The sequence below is a fragment of the Oncorhynchus clarkii genome, chromosome 25, assembly GCF_045791955.1.
Source record: "Oncorhynchus clarkii lewisi isolate Uvic-CL-2024 chromosome 25, UVic_Ocla_1.0, whole genome shotgun sequence".
Lineage (NCBI taxonomy): Eukaryota > Metazoa > Chordata > Actinopteri > Salmoniformes > Salmonidae > Oncorhynchus > Oncorhynchus clarkii.
The window spans coordinates 33,217,945-33,244,982 of record NC_092171.1 but is presented as its reverse complement, the minus strand read 5'-3'; the positions used below and the strand labels follow the sequence as shown (position 1 = coordinate 33,244,982).

General features: G+C 44.8%; 1 protein-coding gene across 1 annotated transcript in view; it reads left to right on the top strand.

Moving 5' to 3' along the window:
- The window catches only part of LOC139384051 (calmin-like), a 50,106-nt gene extending 23,273 nt beyond the window's left edge, over positions 1-26,833 (top strand). The window contains exons 2-13 of the mRNA XM_071128685.1: positions 9,994-10,055; positions 12,929-13,024; positions 13,392-13,475; positions 13,981-14,073; positions 14,204-14,397; positions 14,669-14,862; positions 15,145-15,227; positions 15,379-18,024; positions 18,758-18,954; positions 19,494-19,581; positions 19,727-19,785; positions 25,201-26,833. Of these exons, the coding sequence (XP_070984786.1) occupies positions 9,994-10,055; positions 12,929-13,024; positions 13,392-13,475; positions 13,981-14,073; positions 14,204-14,397; positions 14,669-14,862; positions 15,145-15,227; positions 15,379-18,024; positions 18,758-18,954; positions 19,494-19,581; positions 19,727-19,785; positions 25,201-25,342 (3,938 nt within the window). The 3' untranslated portion in view covers positions 25,343-26,833. The remainder of the gene's footprint in view (positions 1-9,993; positions 10,056-12,928; positions 13,025-13,391; positions 13,476-13,980; positions 14,074-14,203; positions 14,398-14,668; positions 14,863-15,144; positions 15,228-15,378; positions 18,025-18,757; positions 18,955-19,493; positions 19,582-19,726; positions 19,786-25,200) is intronic.
- The last annotated feature ends 205 nt before the right edge of the window (positions 26,834-27,038 follow it).

Sequence of the window (27,038 nt, the reverse complement as noted above, 5' to 3'; positions counted from 1 at the left end):
GAGATGAATAATGTAGGGTAAGTAACATTATATAAGGTAGCATTGTTTAAAGTGGCTAGTGATATATTTACATCATTTCCCATCAATTCCCATTATTAAAGTGGCTGGAGTTGAGTCAGTGTGTTGGCAGCAGCCACTCAATGTTAGTGGTGGCTGTTTAACAGTCTGATAGCCTTGAGATAAAACTATACTTTTAGATTGATGGATGGATAATTGATTTCACAAACCTCTGTGTGAACTAGTCTATTGATTAGCTGTAAAAAAGAATATAGATCATGTTCGGATAGAAATTAAATAGGTTATTGGTTATTTACACATTTTTACCTACGGAGACTTACATAAACATACTTCTATAAACATTTCCACTACCCTTTCTTTTAAAGGCCTAATGCATTCATTTTTATCTCAATATCAAATCATTTCTGGGTAATAATGAAGTACCTTACTGTAATATTTTTTCAATGAAAATGGCTATTTATCAAAACAAGAATTCCGCTAGGACTGTCTGGGAGGGGTCTGAGTGGGGAGGGGAAGGGGAAAGGCACCTGAAAGCGGAAAACTAGTTGTTATTGGCATAGAGGTTTGTAACTCTATTTATTATTGGTTTATTAACTAATTTACCGCCTGGTGATGTCACCAGGCAAGGCGAAACTTCACCGATGCTGATAATAGAATGTCCTGTGTAGATTGGATTTCCAACCAGCAACTATCAGGAAATAACACTGATCAAATCTTTTCACACTTTTACAGTGTTAGTTTCATCAATTGTTGTGCAATATGATACAAAACATAGAACAAAAATAATTTGCACTGCATTTGGCCTGTAAAGGGGCATTCTGGGATTCAAACAACAACATTGTACCCCTCTTTTTCTCCCCAATTTTGATCTTGTCCCATTGCGGCAACTCCCCAATGGGCTCTGGAGAGGCGAAAGTGAAGTCATGCATCCTCCGAAACATTACCCGCATAATTGCGTTTCTTAACACCAGCCAGCTTAACTCTGAAGCCAGCCGCACCAATGTGTCGGAGGAAACTCTGTTCAACTGGCGACCAGGGTCAGCCTGCAGGCACCCGGCCCGCCACAAGTAGTCGCTAGGGTGCGATGAGCCAAGTTAAGCCCCACTGGCCAAACCCTCCCCATACCCGGACGACGCTGGGCCAAACCCTCCCCTTACCCAGACGACGCTGGGCCAAACCCTCCCCTAACCCGGACGACGCTGGGCCAATTGTGCGCCGTCCTATGGGACTCCCAGCCACGGCCGGTTGTGGCACAACCCAGGAATGAACCCCTGTCTGTAGTAACGCCTCTAGCACTGCGATGCAGTGCCTTAGACTGGGAGGCCCCAGATTCAGCCTTTTATGGTGTGTGCGGAGGATATTTTTTATTAACACTGGAGACCTTTTCTATGGTAACCATACCCCGTTGGGAATAGCTATTTGTGTTCCATTATCTTCCTACAGAGAAATACATACGCTGTATTTCTATTGGCTAATCCCAAACATAAGAATAAGATAGAGTCGTTTTTCAATTAGACACGGACGGTGAGGCCTATATAGAACAAGGAAAGGTTATCTAAAAAGAGATATACACACACCGGTAATTCCTCTAGTTATATAACCCCTTTCGTTAAGACACAAGCAGCAGTGTCTTAAGGGAATCCCCTATCATGGTTGTTTTTGAATGAATATTTTACTGAAAGCTCCTCTTTGATATTCACAGTTGTATACAGTAGTTGCTCTGCCGTCTGCACAGTACAGAATGCAGCAGCTGTGATGTGATGAAACCAAACCAAGGACCTGATTTAAATGCAAAGCAACATAAATCAACAGGAGGGATGTATTGAGAGTGGGTGAACCCAGCATCCATCCATCCATCCATCCATCCATCCATCCAACACATTTATTTAATCTTTCTCGCCTACTTTCAAAGCAGATTCTGTACTCTCTGTTCCTTCCGACTGCTGTGAGGTGCGTAGGAGGTGGTGCCAGTCAGGCAGTCAAACAGGTCTGTGTCCCAAATGGCACCCCATTCCCTACACAGGGCCCATAGGGACTATATAGGGAATAGAGTGCCATTTTGGACACATCAGGACATCTGGAAGCATTCTGATACCCAGGGAGGAAGATTCCTGCCCCCCCCCCCAGCCCTCCTCTTCTTCTTCACTGGCTCTAATTGGCTAGCAATGAGGCAGAACTTTGCAGAGGCACTAGCTGCTGACAAGATCGCCCTCAATCACACTTTATTTTGTTCATTAGTGGTAATTGCTTTCTGATGGAGGAATGCGACTGTTTGTCATGGTGTTGGACTTTGATGTTGTTCTTTTATCTATCATATTGACTTCAATCGTCAGTGAAGGGAAAATGTTGCTTAAAAAGGATGTCAATATTGGATCGGATACTTTTCTTTTAGGCAGGGATTTAATCCAAACAAGCGCGATCGGATTCGATCCCGGTCTTAGTCTATTATACTTGCTTCTGGCACACTTTCCACACGTTCCACACTTTCCACACGTTCCACACTTTCCACACGTTCCACACTTTCCACACTTTCCACACGTTCCACACGTTCCACACGTTCCACACTTTCCACACGTTCCACACGTTCCACACGTTCCACACGTTCCACACTTTCCACACGTTCCACACTTTCCTAAGAGATGTTTATATGTTTATATCCACCATGCTGATGCAGAGTTGTATGGTAAGCTCTGACATTACTGCTTGTTCCTTTAAAGGAATAATTATCACATGAACAGTGGGTGGATTTACCCTGCAAAGATACACTAAACTCCTACAAGAACAGCCTTTGTCAATACACATCTAGTATTTACAGATCTGCTTCATTACACATCTAGTATTTACAGATCTGTGTCATTACGCATCTAGTATTTACAGATCTGTGTCTTTACGCATTTAGTATTTACAGATCTGTGTCATTGCACATCTAATATTTACAGATCTGTGTTCAATAAAAGCACTGAGTGCTAATTGCCTCTTAATGATAATTGTTCCGTCCCACTGTGCTGTCCCCCATCTGTTTGACACTCTGAGATGGTATAAAAGAGTTGGGACAGAATGTTAAACAGGACAATGATATCCCAGTGAAAGGCTTTCTCTACCATATATTTGAATCTCAGTAGGTTGCTTCTCAGCTGGCTCCACCACTCTTTGCATGGCAAGCAAATGAAAGCGGCCTCACTGCTCTCACGGAGTCTGTGTTTGTCTAAAGCCAGCGCCAACACACTGAGCCAAAAGAGAGGGAACGGGGGTATATAGCATATATACAGTACCAGTCAAAAGTTTAGGCACACCTACTCGTTCAAGGATTTTTCTTAATTAAAAAAAAACTATTTTCTACATTGTAGAGTAATAGTGAAGGCATCTAAACTATGAAATAACACATATGGAATCATGTGGTAACCAAAAAAGTGTTAAACAAATCCAAATATATGTTATACTTGAGATTCTTCAAAGTAGCCACCCTTTGCCTTGATGACAGCTCTTGGCATTCTCTCAACCAGCTTCACCTGGAAAGCATTTCCAACAGTCTTGAAGGAGTTCCCACATATACTGAGGACGTGTTGGCTGCTTTTCCTTCGCTCTGCGGTCCAACTCATCCCAAACTCTCAATTGGGTTGAGGTCGGGTGATCGTGGAGGCCAGGTCATCTGATGCAACACTCCATCACTCTCCTTCTTGGTCAAATAGCCCTTACACAGCCTGGATGTATTTTGGGTCATTGTCCTGTTGAAAAACAAATGATAGTCCCACTTAACGTAAACCAGATGGGATGGTATCGTTGCAGAAGGCTGTGGTAGCCATGCTGGTTAAGTGTGCCTTGAATTCTAAATAAATCATAGACAGTTTCACCAGCAAAGCACCATCACACTTCCTCCTCCATGCTTCACAGTTGGAACGACACATGCAGAGATGATCTGTTCACCTTTTCTGCGTCTCACAAAGACACGGCGGTTCAAACCAAAAATCTTACATTTGGACTCATCAGACCAAAGGTCAGATTTCCACCGGTCTAATGTCCATTGCTCGTGTTTCTCGGCCAAAGCAAGTCTCTTCTTCTTATTGGTGTGCTTTGGTAATGGTTTCTTTGCAGTAATTCGACCATGAGGGTCTGATTCACGCAGTCTCCTCTGGACAGTTGATATAGAGATGTGCCTGTTACTTGAACTCTGAAGCATTTATTTTGGCTGCAATTTCTGAGGCTGCAGCAGAGGTAACTCTGGGTCTTCCTTTCCTGTGGCGGTCCTCATGAGAGCCAGTTTCAACGTAGCGCTTGATGGTTTTTGCAACTGCACTTGAAGAAACTTTCAAAGTTCTTGACTGTTGTTTCACTTTGCTTATTTGAGCTTTTCTTGCCATAATATAGACTTGGTCTTTTACCAAATAGGGCTATCTTCTCTATACCACCCCTACCTTGTTACAACACAACTGATTGACACCTGTTAACTGAAATGCGTTCCAGGTGACTACCTCATGAAGCTGGTTGAGAGAATGCCAAGAGTGTGCAAAGCTGTCATCAAGGCAAAGGGTGGCTACTTTGAAGAATCTCAAATATAAAATATATTTTTATTTGATTTAAACTTGTTTGGTTACTATGTGATTCCATATGTGTTATTTCATAGTTTTGATGTTTTCACTATTATTCTACAATGTAGAAAATAGTAAAAATAAAGAAAAACCCTTGAATGAATAGGTGTGTCCAAACTTTTGACTGGTGCTGTATGTCTCGCTGCCAAGAGCCTAGGGCCGAAATGTCCCTCATTGTTTTGAAACTTTGTATCAACAAATCTTTTTTTTTATTAAATGGAGAATGTCTCATCTCAACTTCTGATGTATTATTTGATTATTTAAGGGAGCACCTCTTCTCCAGTTGTTCGAACACAAAACCCTTTTTTGCCTTGCCAACTACCTATCTAATTTATTTATATGATAATATAGGATTATTAGATTACAATCATGACATTTCCTCTGCTGCTGCAGACATTGAGGCTTCAGTTTCTCCTCGATATTGGATTAACCTGATAAATCCTAACAATAGAAAGAGTATCCATGGTAACAGCAGTATTATCTAATAAGATATGAGCTGCCTTCAAAACTAACAATAGCCCGGATAAGATGAGGGTAGATAGAGTGCATAGAGAATTTCTTGTCAAACTGTACATGTTGACACATGGACATTCATAGTGAACAACAGTGAGCTTGAATTTGACATACCAGACAGACGAGAGGTACTGGTTCTCGGTTGCGAACCAAATGGCATACTATTCAATACATAATGCACTACTTGTGACCAGACTCCTATGGGCTCTGTTGAAAGTGTGTGCACTATATAGGGAATAGGGGGCCATTTGGGATGCCTTAGTTCCACACAAAGAATGACCTCATCTTTAATGGCAGTGCAGCCAGAGATCTGGAATAATGTCACTGCTCTCAGGATGTGACATCAGGGCTTTGGGCATATATAAAATAGATGTCACGCTGGTATAAAGGATTTGTAGACAGGGGCACGAAAACATAATAATAATACACCCAAAACAAACACGTATACAAAACACTGGGATGTACTCAAACCAAAGAAAGAGGGTAAACCTCGCTGAACGACCTGGTACCCGTAATACACAATGCACAAAACATGCAGCACAGAAGCTGTAACAACGCACAGGTACTCACACGACCAACGGACATGGGAACAATAACCGACAAGGACAATGGGGAACAGAGGGCACATATAAACACATAAAAAAATAAACATCCCTTCTTCAGGACCCCGTCTTTCAAAGATAATTCGTAAAAATCCAAATAACTTCACAGATCTTCATTGTAAAGGGTTTTAACACTGTTTCCCATGCTTGTTCAATGAACCATAAACAAGTAATGAACATGCACCTGTGGATCGATCATTAAGACGCTAACAACTTACAGACGGTAGAAAATTAAAGTCACAGTTATGAAAACTTAGGACACTAAAGAGGCCTTTCTACTGACTCTGAAAAACACCAAAAGAAAGATGCCCAGGGTCCCTGCTCATCTGCGTGAACATGCCTTAGGCATGCTGCAAGGAGGCATGAGGACTGCAGATATGGCCAGGGCAATAAATTGCAATGTCCATACTGAGACACCTAAGACAGCGCTACAGGGAGACAAGACAGACAGCTGATCGTCCTCGCAGTGGCAGACAACGTGTAACCACACTTTTACAGGATCGGTACTTCTGAACATCACACCTGTGGGACAGGTACAGGATGGCAACAACAACTTCCTGAGTAACACCAGGAACGCACAATCCCTCCATCAGTGCTCAGACTGTCCGTTATAGGCTGAGAGAGGCTGGACTGAGGGCTTGTTGGCCTGTTGTAAGGCAAGTCCTCACCAGCACAAACCCACCGTCGCTGGACCAGACAGGACTGGCAAAAAGTGCTCTTCACTGACGAGTCGAGGTTTTGTCTCACCAGGGGTGATGGTTGGATTCACGTTTATTGTCAAAGGAATGAGCGTTACACCGACGCCTGTACTCTGGAGCGGGATCTATTTGGAGGTGGAGGGTCCGTCATGGTCTGGGGCGGTTTGTCACAGCATCATCGGACTGAGCTTGTTGTCATTGCAGGCAATCTCAACACTGTGCGTTACAGGGAAGACATCCTCCTCCCTCATGTGATAACCTTCCTGCAGGATCATCCTGACATGACCCTCCAGCATGAGAATGCCACCAGCCGTACTGCTCGTTCTGTGTGTGATTTCCTGCAAGACAGGAATGTCAGTGTTCTGCCATGGCCAGCGAAGAGCCCGGATCTCAATCCCATTGAGAACGTCTGGAACCTGTTGGATCGGAGGGTGAGGGCTAGGGCCATTCCCCCCAGAAATGTCCAGGAACTTGCAGGTGCCTTGTTGGAAGAGTGGGGTAACATCTCACAGCAGAACTGGCAAATCTGGTGCAGTCCATGAGGAGGAGATGCACTGCAGTACTTAATGCAGCTGGTGGCCACACCAGATACTGACTGTTACTTTTGATTTTGACCCACCCTTTGTTCAGGGACACATTATTTCATTTCTGTTAGTCACATGTGTGCGGAACTTGTTCAGTTTATGTCTCAGTTGTTGAATCTTGTTATGTTCATACAAATATTTACACATGTAAAGTTTGCTGAAAATAAACGCAGTTGATAGTGAGAGGATGTTTCTTTTTTTGCTGAGTTTATAACATACTAATCAGGGAAAATGGGAACCAGGTGTGTGTAATCAGACAAGACAGTCCGGGGTTGATGATAATGAATCCAGTTCAGTGAAGCCTAGAAGGCCGGTGACGGCGACCTCCGGAACTGGTGAACAGAATGAGCAGCAGTACCGGGGGATCTGTGACAGTAGAGTATGTATTCACTGTGATCTGACCATCTGAGAAGGAGAAAGGGAAAACCAGAACAGCACTGAACTAAACTAGTGCCTGTCTTTGGATTAAGGTCAGGATGATTCAGAGCTAGTATCTTATCACACAGACAGTATGACCCCCTTCCTGTTCCCATACTAGAATGGGGACTGTTGTGAAGACAGTATGACCCCCTCCCCCTTCCCATACTAGAATGGGGACTGTTGTGAAGACAGTATGACCCCCTCCCCCTTCCCATACTAGAATGGGGACTGTTGTGAAGACAGTATGACCCCTTCCCATACTAGAATGGGGACTGTTGTAAAGAGTATGACCCCTTCCCATACTAGAATGGGGACTGTTGTAAAGACAGTATGACCCTCTTCCCCTTCCAGTACTAGAATGGGGACTGTTGTAAAGACAGCATGACCCCCTTCCCATACTAGAATGGGGACAGTTGTGAAGACAGTAATGACCCCCTTCCCCTTCCCTAGAATGGGGACTGTTGTAAAGACAGTATGACCCCCTCCACCTTCCCATACTATAATGGGGACTGTTGTTGGCTGGTTTCCATCTGGTTGCTGGCACTGGGAGAGGTGGAACGCTGGGAAATGGCCCCTTCATTATAGAGACATGCACTATACACACACAGACAGTAACACACACGCACACACACACACACACACACACGCACACACACACACACGCACGCACGCACACACACACACACACACACACACACACACACACACACACACACACACACACACACACACACACAGAGAACAGGGTTTAGCAGAAGGTCAACAGAACTAAACAGACTTGAGATTCGAGTGGGTCCAGAAGCAGCGTGACATAATATTTCATAATACCGCCAAACACAAACGCTACAGTAAGGCTCTCTGCAGAGGACCTTCCTTTTTGGCCCAGAGTATGTTATTCCTGGAGCGGAGCAGTATTTTGGATCATGTACCTGGAAAATTAGATCAACAGTGAGTTATGGATGGCCATGGTTATTAAAGTTTCAGTGTGTTTTATTTCACTAGCCTGTCATGACATGGGTGTTTTCAAAAAGTGGCTAATTGACACAAATCACTGTCCTCGTCAGAGAGGAGGTGTACATAATGTACTGTGTATTACTGTGAATAACACAGTGTATCACAGTGTCACACAAGCAGCTGAACAAGTATCAATTACACAGCACTTTATCTATGAGCTCGACTTGTTCTTAGGCTATGAGCTCATCATGTTCTTGGGCTATGAGCTCATCATGTTCTTAGGCTATGAGCAAATAGGATACAATATAATAAAACAGTCTGATAGAATGTAAACATCAGTTTATGATGATTAATAGTCTTATACGCTTAGTGTGACACTACAAACATGAAGAGCTCAGTGTTAATTACTAAGCTTTCTTATGTAATCTCCTGGGGGTTCTTTCCTCCTGCCTGCGACCGATTCTCTTTCCCAGAGCAAGAGCAGGAGCCTGCTTTTACTGCAGTGTGACTGTGTGACTGTGTGTGTGTGTGTCTCCCCTTCTCTCTGTTTCTGCATGTCTCTGTCTGAACGTGTGTGTGTTGTGTCTCCGAGTGTGTCTATGTGTGTGTGTGTGTGTGTGTGTGTGTGTGTGTGTGTATGTGTGTGTGTGTGTGTGTGTGTGTGTGTGTGTGTGTGTGTGTGTGTGTGTGTGTGTGTGTGTGTGTGTGTGTGTGTGTGTGTGTATGTGTGTGTGTTACCGTCTGTGTGTGTATAGTGCATGTCTCTATAATGAAGGGGCCATTTCCCAGCGTTCCACCTCTCCCAGTGCCAGCAACCAGACGCAAACCAGCCAGCAACCTTAAAGACACAAAGAGCCTGGCTGGTCTGGGCCAGGGGCTGGGGCTGGTCTGGGGCTTGGCGACAGCTTGGAGCACTCAGCTGTGACAGAGAGTGAGAGAGAGTAGAGAGAGTGTGTTGGGGGGAGCAGAGGCTTAGAGTGAGGCCTACTCAGGGTCCAGTGATAGCAGCAGAAGGAACCGTGTCTAAAATCCAGATGAAACTTTGTTTGGAGATTAGGACCAGCAGTACTCTGGGTCAGCTGCTTATGTTTGGCTCAATGCGGTGAAGTCGTGAAAGAGCTCTTACTTGTGTGAACAAATGCCTATTTTTACAACAAACTCACACCAGAGGAAGGAAGAGATCACCCCATGTGAGAATTGCCTGGTGGCTGGCCAGGGAAAATGAGGTTGTCATGAACATAAATGGTATTTTGGGAATGAAAAAGGATGATTTCATTGGCTGCTGGCAATTTTTGGTTTGTTGATGTAGCACATTATTCTAGCCTGGGTCAGTCTGTTTCTGCTCTCTAAAACTCCTTACGGAGTTGTGTTTGGCTTGACAATGGCAGTGGAGTAGGCAACAGCACGGACAGATCTGGGACCAGGTCCCGGTCAAAAGTAGTGCACTATATAGGGAATAGGGTGCCATTTGGGACGCACTGTAGTCTAGCAGTAGAGGCTGTTGTCTTACATGAGTCGTCAGTATTGATGCTGCTAGTCTCTTCTCTTTATTCCCATTTTTCTCCACAGACACCATGTTCACTTCTTCCTCTGCATTTCTGTTGTTTTTCTATTTCAGTTGAAAGAGAGGTCGTTCAGAAGAGGACCTTCACACGATGGATGAATCTGCATTTGGAGAAGGTAAGTCAGTCTACAGATCAGGATTTGGATCAATTGCGTTTCAATTGAAACGAAAATGTCCTACAATGCTTCTTTGTGAGAAATAATTGTAATTGTAATTTCGGGTTAACTTCCTGAATTGACTGAATTGAAATGGAATTGACCCCAACCCTGCTACATGTAAAATAACCCTAGGTTCAGGAAATAGTCTGCGTACTTCAGTTTGTGGTGAGATAAACTTCATTTTAGGGATTTCTCTTTCAACAACAACGAAATCCCTATAATTAAGTATATCTCACCACAAACAGGAGTACACAGACTAATTCCTGAACCTAGGGTTATTTAAGGTGTCAGAAGCATCTCATTTGTATTTTACTGCCTTCTCTCTGACAACACTTTGAGTCTATCCCTCACACAAACAAATAGTTGTTGCCTCTCCCTCTGCCGTATAAATGATAGATGGATGCAGAGGAACTGCTAGTGCAAAGAAAGACAACATAACAAATGAATTAGTCAGTAAATGCTAATCTGATGGAACGTGTAGATGCTATCTGTCTGTAATAGAGTGGATTTACTTCCCCCTGATGCTGTACAGGTGGTACTGTGGCTGCATCTCAAAATGGCAACCTTTTCCTTATATAGGGTCCATAGGGCTCTGGTCAAAAGTAGAGCACTATAAAGGGAATAGGGTGCCGCAGACATCAGTCATCAGTCATCAGACATCAGTCATCATACATCAGTCATCAGTCATCAGTCATCAGACATCAGTCATCATACATCAGTCATCAGTCATCAGTCATCAGACATCATACATCAGTCATCAGTCATCAGTCATCATACACCAGTCATCATACATCAGTCATCAGTCATCAGACATCATACATCAGACATCAGACATCAGTCAGTCATCAGACATCAGTCATCAGTCATCATACATCAGTCATCAGACATCAGACATCAGTCATCAGACATTAGTCATCATACATCAGTCATCAGACATTAGTCATCATACATCAGACATCAGACATCAGTCAGTCATCAGACATCATACATCAGTCATCAGTCATCAGTCATCATACACCAGTCATCATACATCATACATCAGACATCAGTCATCAGACATCAGTCATCAGACATCAGTCATCATACATCAGTCATCAGTCATCAGTCATCAGACATCAGTCATCATACATCAGTCATCAGTCATCAGTCATCAGACATCATACATCAGTCATCAGTCATCAGTCATCATACACCAGTCATCATACATCATACATCAGACATCAGTCATCAGACATCATACATCAGACATCAGACATCAGTCAGTCATCAGACATCAGTCATCATACATCAGTCATCAGACATCAGACATCAGTCATCAGACATTAGTCATCATACATCAGTCATCAGACATTAGTCATCATACATCAGACATCAGACATCAGTCAGTCATCAGACATCATACATCAGTCATCAGTCATCAGTCATCATACACCAGTCATCATACATCATACATCAGACATCAGTCATCAGTCATCAGACATCAGACATCAGACATCAGTCAGTCATCAGACATCAGTCATCAGTAATCATACATCAGTCATCAGACATCAGTCATCAGTCATCAGTCATCAGTCATCATACATCAGTCATCATACATCATACATCAGACATCATACATCAGACATCAGTCAGTCATCAGACATCATACATCAGTCATCAGTCATCAGTCATCATACACCAGTCATCATACATCATACATCAGACATCAGTCATCAGTCATCAGACATCATACATCAGACATCAGTCAGTCATCAGACATCAGTCATCAGTCATCATACATCAGTCATCAGACATCAGTCATCATACATCAGTCATCATACATCATACATCAGACATCAGTCATCAGACATCATACATCAGTCATCAGTCATCATACATCATACAACATACATCAGACATCAGACATCATACATCAGTCATCAGACATCAGTCATCAGACCTCAGTCATCAGACATCAGTCATCAGTCATCAGTCATCAGTCATCAGACATCATACATCAGTCATCAGTCATCAGTCATCAGACATCATACATCAGTCATCAGACATCAGTCGTCATACATCAGACATCAGTCATCAAACATCAGTCATCATAGATCATACATCAGTCATCAGTCATCAGACATCATACATCAGTCATCAGACATCAGACATCAGTCGTCAGACATCAGTCGTCATACATCAGTCATCAGACATCAGTCATCAGTCATCATACATCAGTCATCAGACAATCAGTCATCATACATCATACATCAGACGTCAGTCACCAGTCACCATGCATCATACATCAGTCATCATACATCAGTCATCATACATCAGACATCAGTCATCATACATCAGACATCAGTCATCAGACATCAGTCATCAGACATCAGTCCTCATACATCAGACATCATCCATCAGACATCAGTCATCATACATCATACATCAGTCATCAGATATCATACATCAGACATCAGTCATCATACATCATACATCAGTCATCAGATATCATACATCATACATCAGTCATCAGACATCAGTCATCATACATCAGACATCAGTCATCAGATATCATACATCATACATCAGTCATCATACATCAGACGTCAGTCATCATACATCAGTCATCAGACATCATACATCAGTCATCATACATCAGTATTCATACATCAGACATCAGTCATCAGTCTTCATATATCATACATCAGTCGTCATACATCAGACGTCAGACATCAGTCATCAGACATCAGACAAACTCACTTTAGCTGTTGAGCATCATCAAAGGAAGACTGAAATGTGTTTACATTTTTACATCATCAAGGCTGTTGAAAGATGAACTCTCCTCTCCTCAGTGCACTCCTCCGATGGAGGTGAATGACCTGTTCAGAGATATCCAGGATGGAAGGATACTCATGGCCCTGCTGGAGGAACTGTCTGGATGCAAGCTGGTGAGATTTCCCTTTTAAACAATATTACACCATCCACAGTGTATTCAGATGTTAGTGGTGGTTTGTTGATTCATGTGTATGCATTCCAAATGGCACCCTATTCCCTATGGGCACTATGTAGGGAGGTAGTGCTGATTAATGACTGGGGTGTGTCACACATTTCACCCTATTACCCTATTACCTAACCAAAGCCCTGGGGGCCCTGGTTAAAAGTAGTGCACTATATATGGAATAGGGTGCAATTTGTGAGGCAAGCCATGGATATGCTAGATATGGAGAAGTCGTGTGTTAAAGATTGTGTTTGAGTTTGTTATCAGTAGCTAACAAGACACCTGTTGATCATTGTATGGTTGATGTCCTCCACCAGCTTCATGGATGGAAGCAGTCCTCACATCGTATCTTCAGACTGAACAACATTGCTAAGGTCCTTACCTTCCTGGAGGAGAGAAATGTGAGTATCACAGCCAATCACCTATGAATATCGCAGCCAGTCACCTATGAATATCGCAGCCAATCACCTATGAATATCACAAGACAATTTTTGAAATCTTGCTTAAAGCACTAGCCAGTCCCACCAGAATTTCGCAGGGATTTTTGTGATATTTGTGGGTAATAATGCTTGATATTGCTGCGGCAGTTCTGACATTTTGCATGGCAATATGAAATGGTTTTGTCCAATTTGTCGCGAAAATGCGCCGACGAGTAAAAAGGTTTCGACGGTGATGGGTTCATTTTATGCGATAATATTGTGATGATTTTACTGTTTTATGCAGAAACATTGCGGTGATAGGTAAAATTTGCAGGCCCTCTCATAATATGCAGGAATTGTTGATTTTCCACAAAAATGTGCAATCGCAAAATTGCGAAATCTAGAAAGGACTAACTAGCATACCACAACTGTCTAAACCTCCTGTTGATTGATTGGATTGTTTACCTGGGTGTGTTTACCTGCACAGGTGAAGCTGGTCAGTATTGACGCTGCAGATGTTGCCGATGGCAACTCTTCCATCGTTCTTGGACTCATCTGGAATATCATCCTGTTTTTCCAGGTAAACTCTCTCTCTCTCTTTCCTTCTCTTTCTCTTGCTCTTCTTACCTCTGTCTTTCCACTGCTCGCTCTCTCGCCCTCTCTCTAGAAGATATTCAAATCATGAAATAAGGGCCTCCTCTGTCTCTCAGATCAAGGAGCTGACAGGGAACATTAAGAGTCAGTTCCCCTCGTCCTCTAGCCTCTCCTCGCTCCCCACCAGCTCAGACTCCGACACCTCCCACTCCAGCACGCCCTCCTTCGAGAGACCGCGCTCCATCGCCATGAGGGATCATGGGAAGCCCATCAAGACACTCCTGCAGTGGGTCCAGAGACGAACCCGGAAGTGAGTGGTGATTGGACAGCAATCATATATCAAATTCATAAGAGATGATCTCACAAATTGGATAGTTTATTTGATTAGCCTGAAAACCTAGTACAGGCAACAGTAAATACAGTAATATACATACACACAAGTTTGAAAGTTTGATTGCAATGCAGTTTTTCCAGACATCGTGTTTAAGTGTTGTCAGTTGTTGCTGACTTGCTGAGTCCTCTCTGTCTGTCTGTCTGTCTGTCTGTCTGTCTGTCTGTCTGTCTGTCTGTCTGTCTGTCAGGTATGGTGTGGCGGTGCAGGACTTTGGGAAGAGCTGGACCAGTGGGCTGGCCTTCCTGGCTGTCATTAAGTCTATAGACCCCAGCCTGGTGGACATGAGGAGAGCTCTGCTGAGGACAGCCAGGGAGAACCTAGAGGAGGCCTTCAGGACAGCCCACTACAGCCTGGGCATACCCAGACTACTGGATCCAGAGGGTAAACTATTCAATTCCAACTCAGTTCAATTAAATAAGACTTTATTCATTCCCACAAGGGGCAAATATTCTAGCCTGGTCTCAGATCAGTGTGTGCTGTATAGCTAACTCCTATGGCTGTTGTCATGCCAAACTGTTTGACATGACAGTGGTCATAGATATTAGTTGACAAGACAGCACAAGCAGATCTGGATCCGGGCTACAATTATGCTGGACAAGCAGTGTACATTTTCCACTAGTCTGTTGTCCTTCTGTTATAATTCTCACTTTAATATTTGCATAGACGTGACCATCAACCCTCCAGACGAGCAGTCCATCATGACCTATGTGTCCCAGTTCCTCGAGCACTTTCCTGGGATGGAGGAGGTGAGAGAGGCTGCATAGAGTGCATAGGGGTCTGGCCAAAAGTAGTGCACCATATGGGATATGTAGTATAAACAAACCATAGGTGACACTCTCTCTCTCTCTCTCTCTCTCTCTCTCTCTCTCTCTCTCTCTCTCTCTCTCTCTCTCTCAGCCCCAGGAAAATGCATCTGATGTGATACAGAGGAGTGTGTCGTCGGGCAGACTCAGCTGTCGTGTCAACGACTCCTCCCACGACCTGAGGAACGGCGTCCACCGGAGCCGGGACAGAGAGAGGCCCTACGTGGTCCGGAGAGACTGGGTCCAGCCTCCGCCCAAAATCTTAATCTCCTCCGTCTCTGAGGATCTCAAGTCTCCTACTTCCCCGGTCGCAGTGGAGCGCTCCTGGGTCAACGAGGGCTCGTCGGTTGGGTCCACCCCCAGCCCTGTCTTCACTGTCTCCACCTCCAGCTCCCCGCAGCCCTCCTTCGTCGACTCGGTCATCGGCTCTGTGTCTTGCGACTCACCAATCAGTGACTCTGTCATCGGTTCACCAGACTCCTGCTGGGAGGGCCATCCAAACGAGGCAGTGACTCCAGACAGGTTTGTGGAGAGCCGTAGCGATGGGTCGCTATGCGACAGCGGGCTATCCTGGGACATGAGCATCCCTCCCTCTACCCCCCACGGGGTCACGCCTGACCTGGAGGAACCGTTGCCCTCGGTTATGGGGCTGACAGGGAAACCCCAGGATGGGGAGATGTTTGTTGACGAGGCAAACTACTCTCTAAACTCGTTGGTGAGCACACATTACAGATCCAGAACACGCCCAGAGAAAGAGGAGGACGGGGGGGAGAAAGAGGAGGACGGGGGGGAGAGAGAGGAGGACGGGGGGGAGAAAGAGGAGGACGAGGGGGAGAAAGAGGAGGACGAGGGGGAGAAAGAGGAGGACGGGGGGGAGAAAGAGGAGGACGGGGGGGAGAGAGAGGAGGAGGAGTATAACTACATTCTGGACCTGAGTGAGGACAAGGCAGCCAAGCAGGAGCCTGATCAAAGAGAAGGAAATAACAAGTACAGGTCAAGTACAGGTCAGAGTAACAGCGTTAACAAGGAGCAGGGGTGGCCATCTTTAGATCTCTCTGACGAGCCTCAGGAAACTGACTCTGACCAGAAGGGGGAGAGTGTGTGTGAGGGTGAGAGTGTGTGTGAGGGTGAGAGTGTGTGTGGGGGTGAGAGTGTGTGTGAGGGTGAGAGAGGAGGAGCTGTGTGTTCTCCACAACATGAGAAAATCAGCCAATCAAAGCAGGGCTCTGACATCACACATCAGGAGACCCCCGACCTGCATGAAGAGCCCAATCAACGGGACACAGACAGGACATCAGAATGTGCCAAGAAGGAAACGGCGGAACCATCTAGAGATTCCAGGAAGGCTGGAAACCCTGAGGAAGAGTTAGCTAAGGAACATTCTGATAAATCAGAGGGTCAAAGTGATGTGACTGACAGAGTGGAGACGGAACACAGACAGACTACTTCTCTGTCAGAGAGGGACAGCGATGGGGAGCGGTCCCTGGAGGGGTCAGAGGAAAGGCACAAGCAGGTCACAGAAGAGTCTGAAACACAAGAGAAGATAACAGATGTTCAGAACAGCCACGTAGAGTCACAGGAGAACACTACGACACAGGTTGATGATGTCACAGAGTCAATGCATCCACAACCGTATATGGAAATGGACCAGAGTCGGAACATCCTGGGGGGCACCTCAGAACAATGTCTGGACCCGGTGGAGCAGAGCCATACTGGGACAACTCCTGCCTGCACAGATGGTGGGCAGAGTTCCACATTCCTAACAGAGGCCGGTAAGGAAGGGATCCTGAGCCCAGAGATAGAAGCGGAGGCTGGGGATGAAGACATGTGTGGGCACCCTGGAGGTTGCTTGGTTGAGAGGACTGGAAAGTGTGAGAGAGCCTCTTGTGTTGGAGATGCTGACGTGAATGTAGTAGCTCCTGAGGAGAAGAGAGTCGCAGAAAAGGAACATGACTGGGTGGATGGGTCTGGGACCACAGACAACACAGAGACCGTAGTGGAGGTCCCCCATCAGTGCACGCCAGTTTCCATTATACCCCTTGACATGGTGTACTACCCCCACTATGACGTCCCCATCTCCCAGGTGATTGAGGCTTTTGTGGAGAATAACCCTGGATCGGTCATCACTGGGCTGGTTCCTCAGTCTCCTCTCTTTGACACAAACACCCAGAGCCAGGCTGTACTGCATAGCCAGGAGGAGAGAGACTCAGATAAGGACACAGGGGATCATACTGATGGCGGTCATAGTGAGACAGAGGCCTCTGCTGTTGAAGAGACAGGGGACAAAATGGCCGACACAGAACAGAGTGAAACCAAGCCTGTGAATATGACCTATACAGACACTGAGAGGAGAAGTGCTTGGGAGTCTGAAAGTGAACCAATGGACTTGTTCTATACAGACAGTGATGCTGACGAGAGTTCTAGATGGGCCCTTGAGGAGCCAATGACAGTGAGCGACACTCTGGAGCCAATGGATCTGTTCTACCCGGATACAGATGATTGTGGCCCTGTAGAGGAAGCAGAGAACGACGTGGAGACCTCGCCGTGGTCCTCCTCCTTCAGCAAGTCAGTAGAGACCTGGCCCTCAACCTTCAGTGTGGCAGCGCTACAACCAGCACCGTCCTCAGAACCAGAACCACTGCTAGAGACACACACACAGACACACACAGACTCACACACACACAACACGCTGTATCAAGAGGAACTCTACGAGGTGTCAACCACACAGGAGCAGGATAAGGTAATCCAGTTTTTATGGAAGGCAAGGACAGATCTGTGTGTGTGTGTGTGTGTGTGTGTGTGTGTGTGTGTGTGTGCGTGCGTGCGTGCGTGCGTGCGTCTTTGTGCAGTGACCTGACCTTGTGTATGTACATGGTGATCCAAGCAACACCAGACAACATCAAAACGCTGTGACATTTCTCACATACACAGTAGGTCAGGTCACTGTCTCCATGTAATTCCATTGTGATAGTCTGTCTCAGATTCCATATATGGTGAACTACTTCCATCTGAGACGCAGAGAGATTATGACGTATGGGGCCCGGGTCAAAAGTAGTCCACTATAAAGGGAACTGGATGCTATTTGGGATGTATCCCTGTGTCTGCACTTATTATCGTTATTACCATGTCATCTAGTTTTTCTGTGAGTTTGATAATGTATGTCGTGTTTGTTGCTGTATGTTCTGACCCAGATGTCAACCACCATGAATGATTGATAGGCCAGAGGAGCAGAGGAAGATAGATGGTGTATTTAGAGAGCGCTGCGCCGTGATATACCCTCTGAATCTAGATCACACCATCTGCATAACAAGCTCATATATTTATCAGTAACGCTTGGGCCAGTGAATCAATCATTAGAACGTGATCAGTGAGTTAACGACTTATAGAGTAGTTAGGTGTTAGAGAATTAGTGATATTTTTATGCTACTCTACTCTACAAGTCTCCTTTATCCCAACACCATCCACATTACCAGGTGGTGAGAGGGGGCTCTGGTGGATCAGACCCTCAGGAACGGTGCTCCATGCTAGGTGATCAGGCGGCGGGAGACGGTGCTGTGGTGGGGGTGGAGACCCACCGTGGGCCTGCTGAGAGCAGTGATCTCACCATGACTGACAAGGAGAGGCCTGGCTCTGCTGCTGCTGCTGCCAGAGAAAGCAACGAGACCGTGAGGTAGGAGGCTATTCTTAGCCCCCCTGGTTCAGAAGAGGCTTCGTCCCAAACGGCACCCTACTCCCTCTTATAGTGTACTACTTTTGACCAAGGCTCTGCACAAAACTAGTGCACTATGATAAAAATACAGTAGGTTTCATTTGGGGCACAGCCTGAGAAACTCAACAAAATTACAGCAGTGAAGGACATGACTGTTAGAGCAAATTGCCTTAAAAGTACTCTGGCTGGTCATAGAAATCAGTAGAGGCTCCAAGCAATTCAAGCAATGACTGATTCTGAAATGTTTTATAATAACACTCAAGGGTCTTTTTCCTCTTGGCTTTAATGAGGGAAATGTACTGTATGTTACTTACTGCATGTCGTTGCGCAAACAATAGCTGTAGAAACATGATGTTGTCTTTGTTCTGAATGAGAGCGTTCATACATTTTTAATCTAGCAGAAACATAAACATAGAATAAACTCTCTGTCACTCTCTCTCTCTGTCACTCTCTCTCGCTCGCTCTCTTTCACTCTCTTTCTCTCACTTTCTGAACAGAAGGAACGCTGACAGTGATGGAACCCTAGATGATCAGTGTTCTATGTGTTTTACTCCTCTCCACAAGAGGAAGAACAATGGCTCCAATGAGGTTTGTGGCAAAACATCTCAGATATTTTGTAAGGTAATAGAATTGTTAACCTGTATAATTATTTTACCATTCGAGGAGTTACCTGTTATTTTATCATCATTACTCATGTGTTATGGATTGTAATACTCAACCCTCTGTCCCATAGAACGACAATCAGAAAAGTTTGGCATCCAGCCGAACTCACTGTACCAAGTCTGACACCAGGTATGAATAAGTCAGTAGGTCTCTAGCCCTGAAGGGCTGGGTGGTGCATGGCAGTTATAGGCTCTTCACTGCAAAACAGCGGTTTGTTGCACGAACCGTTGCCCTCTTCCTCTTTTGTCACTGGGTGGGGTGTGGCTCGTCATCTAGTTGTTGCCATGACAACCCTCTTGTGTGAGTGTTGAGGCAATCACAGGAGTCTGAGGGTGTTTTCAAATATAGTCCTCTTTAAAATAACTGATCTCAGTCCTCTTTAAAGTGAACTCTGGGGTAAAAAAAAGTGAAAGAACTCAGTTCTCTTTGTATTCACACTGCCCTTGAGGACTCAACTCTTTTGCCAGTTCACTTCACCTATTTTGTGATCCGAGTCCTCTTTGCAATCACATTACTATGTTTAGAAAGGAAACAAGATCTTTTCCCAACATTCACTCAGTGCACTCTGGGTTTTAACCATGTGCAGGACAAGCCATTCCATTAGAATGTGTTATCAGACAGCTAGATATACACTATATATACAAAATTATGTGGACACCCCTTCAAATGAGTGGATTTGGCTATTTCAGCCACACCAGCTTCCCCAGTCAACTGTAAGGGCTGTTATTTTGACGTGGAAACGTCTAAGAGCAACAACGGCTCAGCCGCAAAGTGTAAAGCCACACAAGCTCACAGAACGGGACTGCCGAGGACTGAAGAGTATAAAAATTGTCTGTCCTCAGTTGCAACACTTACTATCGACTTCCAAACTGCCTCTGGAAGCAAGGTCATCACAATAACTGTTTGTCGGGAGCTTCATGAAATGGGTTTCCATGTCCGAGCAGCCGCACACAAGCCTAAGACCACCATGCGCAATGCCGAACTGCAGCTGGGTGTCCACATACTTTTGTCCATACATACTGACATTTTGGAAGCTGATAGATTATGTTTAGTTAAAATATGAGACAATAGTTGTAATCAGAAGATACTATTAACATGTAAATATTATTGGTTACAGAATAAATAAGAATAAATAACTGCAGATTAAATAATGCTGTAATTGACAATTGTACACCGAATTTAGGCTACTGGCCCTTTAAGAGCTAGAATAGATGTTGTACCCTATGTTGTGGTTCTCACCAGATATATTGTCTTCTCACACTATTCAAACCCCAATAAAATAAACAGCTTCTGAAGTGCTCTCAGCCTATAGATCACATATTGCACACAAATAATCTGAACTAAAAACTCCACACATATTTAGGCATTTCTGTGCATCCTTGACAATCGCTAATCAATATTTTTAAAAAAACAGCACACATTTTATTCTGCACATCATCTTTTCTCTTTTGTGGCACCAATGGAAACGGTGTTGCAGTAGTCTAGTGTGAGGGGTTATAGCAGGGGAAACAGTGTTGCAGTAGTCTAGTGTGAGGGGTTATAGCAGGGGAAACAGTGTTGCAGTAGTCTAGTGTGAGGGGTTATAGCAGGGGAAACAGTGTTGCAGTAGTCTAGTGTGAGGGGTTATAGCAGGGGAAACAGTGTTGCAGTAGTCTAGTGTGAGGGGTTATAGCAGGGGAAACAGTGTTGCAGTAGTCTAGTGTGAGGGGTTATGACAGGGGAAACAGTGTTGCAGTAGTCTAGTGTGAGGGGTTATGGCAGTAGTCTAGTGTGAGGGGTTATAGCCGGGGAAACAGTGTTGCAGTAGTCTAGTGTGAGGGGTTATGGCAGTAGTCTAGTGTGAGGGGTTATAGCAGTAGTCTAGTGTGAGGGGTTATGACGGGAACAGTGTTGCAGTAGTCTAGTGTGAGGGTTTATGACAGTAGTCTAGTGTGAGGGGTTATAGCAGTAGTCTAGTGTGAGGGTTATAGCAGGGGAAACAGTGGTGCAGTAGTCTAGTGTGAGGGGTTATAGCAGGGGAAACAGTGTTGCAGTAGTCTAGTGTGAGGGGTTATGGCAGTAGTCTAGTGTGAGGGGTTATAGCAGGGGAAACAGTGTTGCAGTAGTCTAGTGTGAGGGGTTATGGCAGTAGTCTAGTGTGAGGGGTTATAGCAGTAGTCTAGTGCGAGGGGTTATAGCAGGGGAAACAGTGTTGCAGTAGTCTAGTGTGAGGGGTTATGGCAGTAGTCTAGTGTGAGGGGTTATAGCAGGGGAAACGGTGTTGCAGTAGTCTAGTGTGAGGGGTTATAGCAGTAGTCTAGTGTGAGGGGTTATAGCAGGGGAAACAGTGGTGCAGTAGTCTAGTGTGAGGGGTTATGGCAGTAGTCTAGTGTGAGGGGTTATAGCAGTAGTCTAGTGTGAGGGGTTATAGCAGTAGTCTAGTGTGAGGGGTTATAGCAGGGGAAACAGTGTTGCAGTAGTCTAGTGTGAGGGTTTATGACAGTAGTCTAGTGTGAGGGTTTATGACAGTAGTCTAGTGTGAGGGGTTATAGCAGGGGAAACGGTGCTGTAGTAGTCTAGTGTGAGGGGTTATGGCAGTAGTCTAGTGTGAGGGGTTATGGCAGTAGTCTAGTGTGAGGGGTTATGGCAGTAGTCTAGTGTGAGGGGTTATGACAGTAGTCTAGTGTGAGGGGTTATGGCAGTAGTCTAGTGTGAGGGGTTATAGCAGGGGAAACGGTGTTGTAGTAGTCTAGTGTGAGGGGTTATGGCAGTAGTCTAGTGTGAGGGTTATAGCAGGGGAAACAGTGGTGCAGTAGTCTAGTGTGAGGGTTTATGACAGTAATCTAGTGTGAGGGTTATAGCAGGGGAAACAGTGGTGCAGTAGTCTAGTGTGAGGGGTTATAGCAGGGGAAACAGTGTTGCAGTAGTCTAGTGTGAGGGGTTATGGCAGTAGTCTAGTGTGAGGGGTTATAGCAGTAGTCTAGTGTGAGGGGTTATAGCAGGGGAAACAGTGTTGCAGTAGTCTAGTGTGAGGGGTTATGGCAGTAGTCTAGTGTGAGGGGTTATAGCAGTAGTCTAGTGTGAGGGGTTATAGCAGGGGAAACAGTGTTGCAGTAGTCTAGTGTGAGGGGTTATGGCAGTAGTCTAGTGTGAGGGGTTATAGCAGTATTCTAGTGTGAGGGGTTATAGCAGGGGAATCAGTGTTGCAGTAGTCTAGTGTGAGGGGTTATGGCAGTAGTCTAGTGTGAGGGGTTATAGCAGGGGAAACGGTGTTGCAGTAGTCTAGTGTGAGGGGTTATAGCAGTAGTCTAGTGTGAGGGGTTATAGCAGTAGTCTATTGTGAGGGGTTATAGCAGGGGAAACAGTGTTGCAGTAGTCTAGTGTGAGGGGTTATGGCAGTAGTCTAGTGTGAGGGGTTATAGCAGTAGTCTAGTGTGAGGGGTTATAGCAGGGGAAACAGTGGTGCAGTAGTCTAGTGTGAGGGGTTATGGCAGTAGTCTAGTGTGAGGGGTTATGGCAGTAGTCTAGTGTGAGGGGTTATAGCAGGGGAAACAGTGTTGCAGTAGTCTAGTGTGAGGGGTTATGGCAGTAGTCTAGTGTGAGGGGTTATAGCAGTAGTCTAGTGTGAGGGGTTATAGCAGGGGAAACAGTGTTGCAGTAGTCTAGTGTGAGGGGTTATGGCAGTAGTCTAGTGTGAGGGGTTATAGCAGTAGTCTAGTGTGAGGGGTTATGGCAGGGGAAACAGTGTTGCAGTAGTCTAGTGTGAGGGGTTATAGCAGTAGTCTAGTGTGAGGGGTTATGGCAGTAGTCTAGTGTGAGGGGTTATAGCAGTAGTCTAGTGTGAGGGGTTATAGCAGGGGAAACAGTGGTGCAGTAGTCTAGTGTGAGGGGTTATGGCAGTAGTCTAGTGTGAGGGGTTATAGCAGTAGTCTAGTGTGAGGGGTTATAGCAGTAGTCTAGTGTGAGGGGTTATAGCAGTAGTCTAGTGTGAGGGGTTATAGCAGGGGAAACAGTGGTGCAGTAGTCTAGTGTGAGGCGTTATAGCAGTAGTCTAGTGTGAGGGGTTATGGCAGTAGTCTAGTGTGAGGGGTTATAGCAGTAGTCTAGTGTGAGGGGTTATAGCAGTAGTCTAGTGTGAGGGGTTATGGCAGTAGTCTAGTGTGAGGGGTTATAGCAGTAGTCTAGTGTGAGGGGTTATAGCAGTAGTCTAATGTGAGGGGTTATAGCAGGGGAAACAGTGTTGCAGTAGTCTAGTGTGAGGGGTTATGGCAGTAGTCTAGTGTGAGGGGTTATAGCAGTAGTCTAGTGTGAGGGTTTATGACAGTAGTCTAGTGTGAGGGTTATAGCAGGGGAAACAGTGGTGCAGTAGTCTAGTGTGAGGGGTTATAGCAGGTGAAACAGTGTTGCAGTAGTCTAGTGTAAGGGGTTATGGCAGTAGTCTAGTGTGAGGGGTTATAGCAGTAGTCTAGTGTGAGGGGTTATGACGGGAACAGTGTTGCAGTAGTCTAGTGTGAGGGTTTATGACAGTAGTCTAGTGTGAGGGGTTATAGCAGGGGCAACAGTGTTGCAGTTGTCTAGTGTGTGGTGCAGGAATATTGACAAGGGAACCTGGGGAGCTTTGTGTTCACACTGCCCTAACAGTCCTTTGGAGTGTTCACACTGCCCTAACACTCCTTTGGAGTGTTCACATTGCCCTAACACTCCTTTGGAGTGTTCACATTGCCCTAACACTCCTTTGGAGTCTTCACACTGCACAAAAAAAGGTGTGAAACACTGTGATATTCGACTGATATCATCCCTCCTGTTGTAATAGTGTGAAACGTTTAAATCATGAAATAAATTACAGCCCTCTGGGGAGGGAGATGCCAGACAGATAGTTTGTGTCCCAAATGGCACCCTATTCCTTTTGTAGTGCTCTACTCTTGACCAAGGCCCATAGGGCTCAGCATAGGGAACAGGGTCCCATTTAAGATTCAGCTATAGAGGTATCTGGTATCTGGTGCTCAGGAACAAAGGTGTTATGTTAGTAGTTATTAGGAGGAGCCAGGAGTTTTTCCTTAATATGTGACCTGACTATAGAAACCATCAGGTCCTAGTTATAGCTATGTAGTTTATAACTAGGGCCCATAGTTTTTCCTAGTAATATCCAAACATCCGGACAAATGTATATTATTCATATCAGACAGCTGGGTAACATGAACAACACTTCAAGGAAAATGTTACGGACAGCTGTTCTACGGGCTGGATAAATTAAATCCATCATGGGCTTTTGTTTTGGTATCATTAAAGAAGCCGAGCAGCTTTTCATATTCTAAACCCTTTTTATTTAACCTCTGACCCCTTTTACTACCATGAATAGTAGCTCTGCTGTTGATGTTGACATAAAGAGATAAACTCTCAAGTCTGTTTAGTTCTGTTGACCTTCTGCTAAACCCTGTTCTGTGTGTGTGTGTGTGTGTGTGTGTGTGTGTGTGTGTGTGTGTGTGTGTGTGTGTGTGTGTGTGTGTGTGTGTGTGTGTGTGTGTGTGTGTGTGTGTGTGTGTGTGTGTGTGTGTGTGTGTGTAGCTGGAAGAAGATACAGATTCCAACGTCATTGACAGAGTACTACGTTCTCCTGCTGCTGTGGCTGGTCCTCTACTGTCTGTTGGTGCTGCCACAGATTCACTACAGAGACCTGCCACGCCTTCTGCTCAACCTGGGCAAATGAACACACACACACACACACACACACACACACACACACACACACACACACACACACACACACACACACACAGACAGATACACATGTCATGTACATGTCACACACACGACACATACACAAGCACGTACACACATACACACACTCATTCTCACAGGCATGCATACACACACACACACACTCATTCTCACAGGCATGCACACACACACACACTCATTCTCACAGGCATACACACACACACACTCATTCTCACAGGCATACACACACACACACACTCATTCTCACAGGCATGCACACACACACACACACTTTGCTATCTTCTCCAGTCAACATTGTCCCTCATTCATATCGGCCCTAACCCTTTTCCTTTCAACACATTTCATATCGACAGCAAATTAAGGCTTTTTTTTATTCCAGAATCATTTAAAGGTTTTTAAAGATTCTGCTCTTTGGCTTTTAATGTGGCTTGAACTGATATGCTTACATTGTAAAGACAAAGCTATAACTCTGTATGTTTCTCTGAGTTTATTGATGTACAAAGAGAGAAGTCTTGTAAGAGTCTGTAGGATTGTACAGAACACATTCTTTTAAATGTTTTGTTTTCTGCAATGAGTTTGAATACAGTTTATGAAGCTTTGCAGTGGGCCCATGTATGTAAATGTTGTGGAAAAACATGTTTCAGATTCATCCCTTTATGTCATTTTAGAATTTACACGCCGTTTCATAAGAAAAAGTAAGAAAATGTGTGGTATTTCACAGACGCACAAATATCACATCCAAGACATGCTAACCTCTCACCATTACAATAGCAAGGTAGCTTAGCATTTTCTATCGTACCTCCAAGACATGCTAACCTCTCACCATTACAATAGCAAGGTAGGTTAGCATTTTCTGGGGGGTATGATATTTGTGCGTCTGTAACTTTCTCACTCATCATTATTCACAATTGATTCAAGACTATCCGTAATCATGGTAGCATCCACATTACTTTAGAAGTGTTTAGAAACATATTCTGTAATTATTTACAATAAAAGTGACTCCAAATGACACAACACATTATTTACCATTAATTTCTATTGGGTGCAAAGTAATCTGAAACACAACCAAAACAAACAGAAAATGCTTGATGTAATCACTGTGTGCTAGGAATATGGGACCAAATACTAAACTTTTGACTACTTTAATACACATATAAATCAATTTGTCCCAATACTTTTGGTCCCCTAAAATGGGGGTACTATGTAAAAAAAAGTGCTGTAATTTCTAAACGGTTCACCCAGTATGGATAAAAATGCTCAAATTAAAGCTGACCGTCTGCACCTTAACCTCATAGTCATTGTATCATTTCCAATCCAAAGTGCTGGACTACAGAGCCAAAACAACATAAAAAAATGTCACTGTCCCAATACTTTTGGAGCTCACTGTATTTACACATTTGAGATAAAGCACAAATTTCATTGGGCGATGAACCTCTAGAAGGTACTACTTGTCTTACAAGAATCTCTCAGTGGATTCTGCAGAGGTTTGAGACGGTGTCAGTTGTGAGGCTTGAGAGGGTGTCAGTTGTGAGGCTTGGAGGGTGTCAGTTGAGAGGCTTGGACGGTGTCAGTTGAGAGGCTTGGAGGGTGTCAGTTGAGAGGCTTGGAGGGTGTCAGTTGTAAGGCTTGGAGGGTGTCAGTTGAGAGGCTTGGACGGTGTTAGT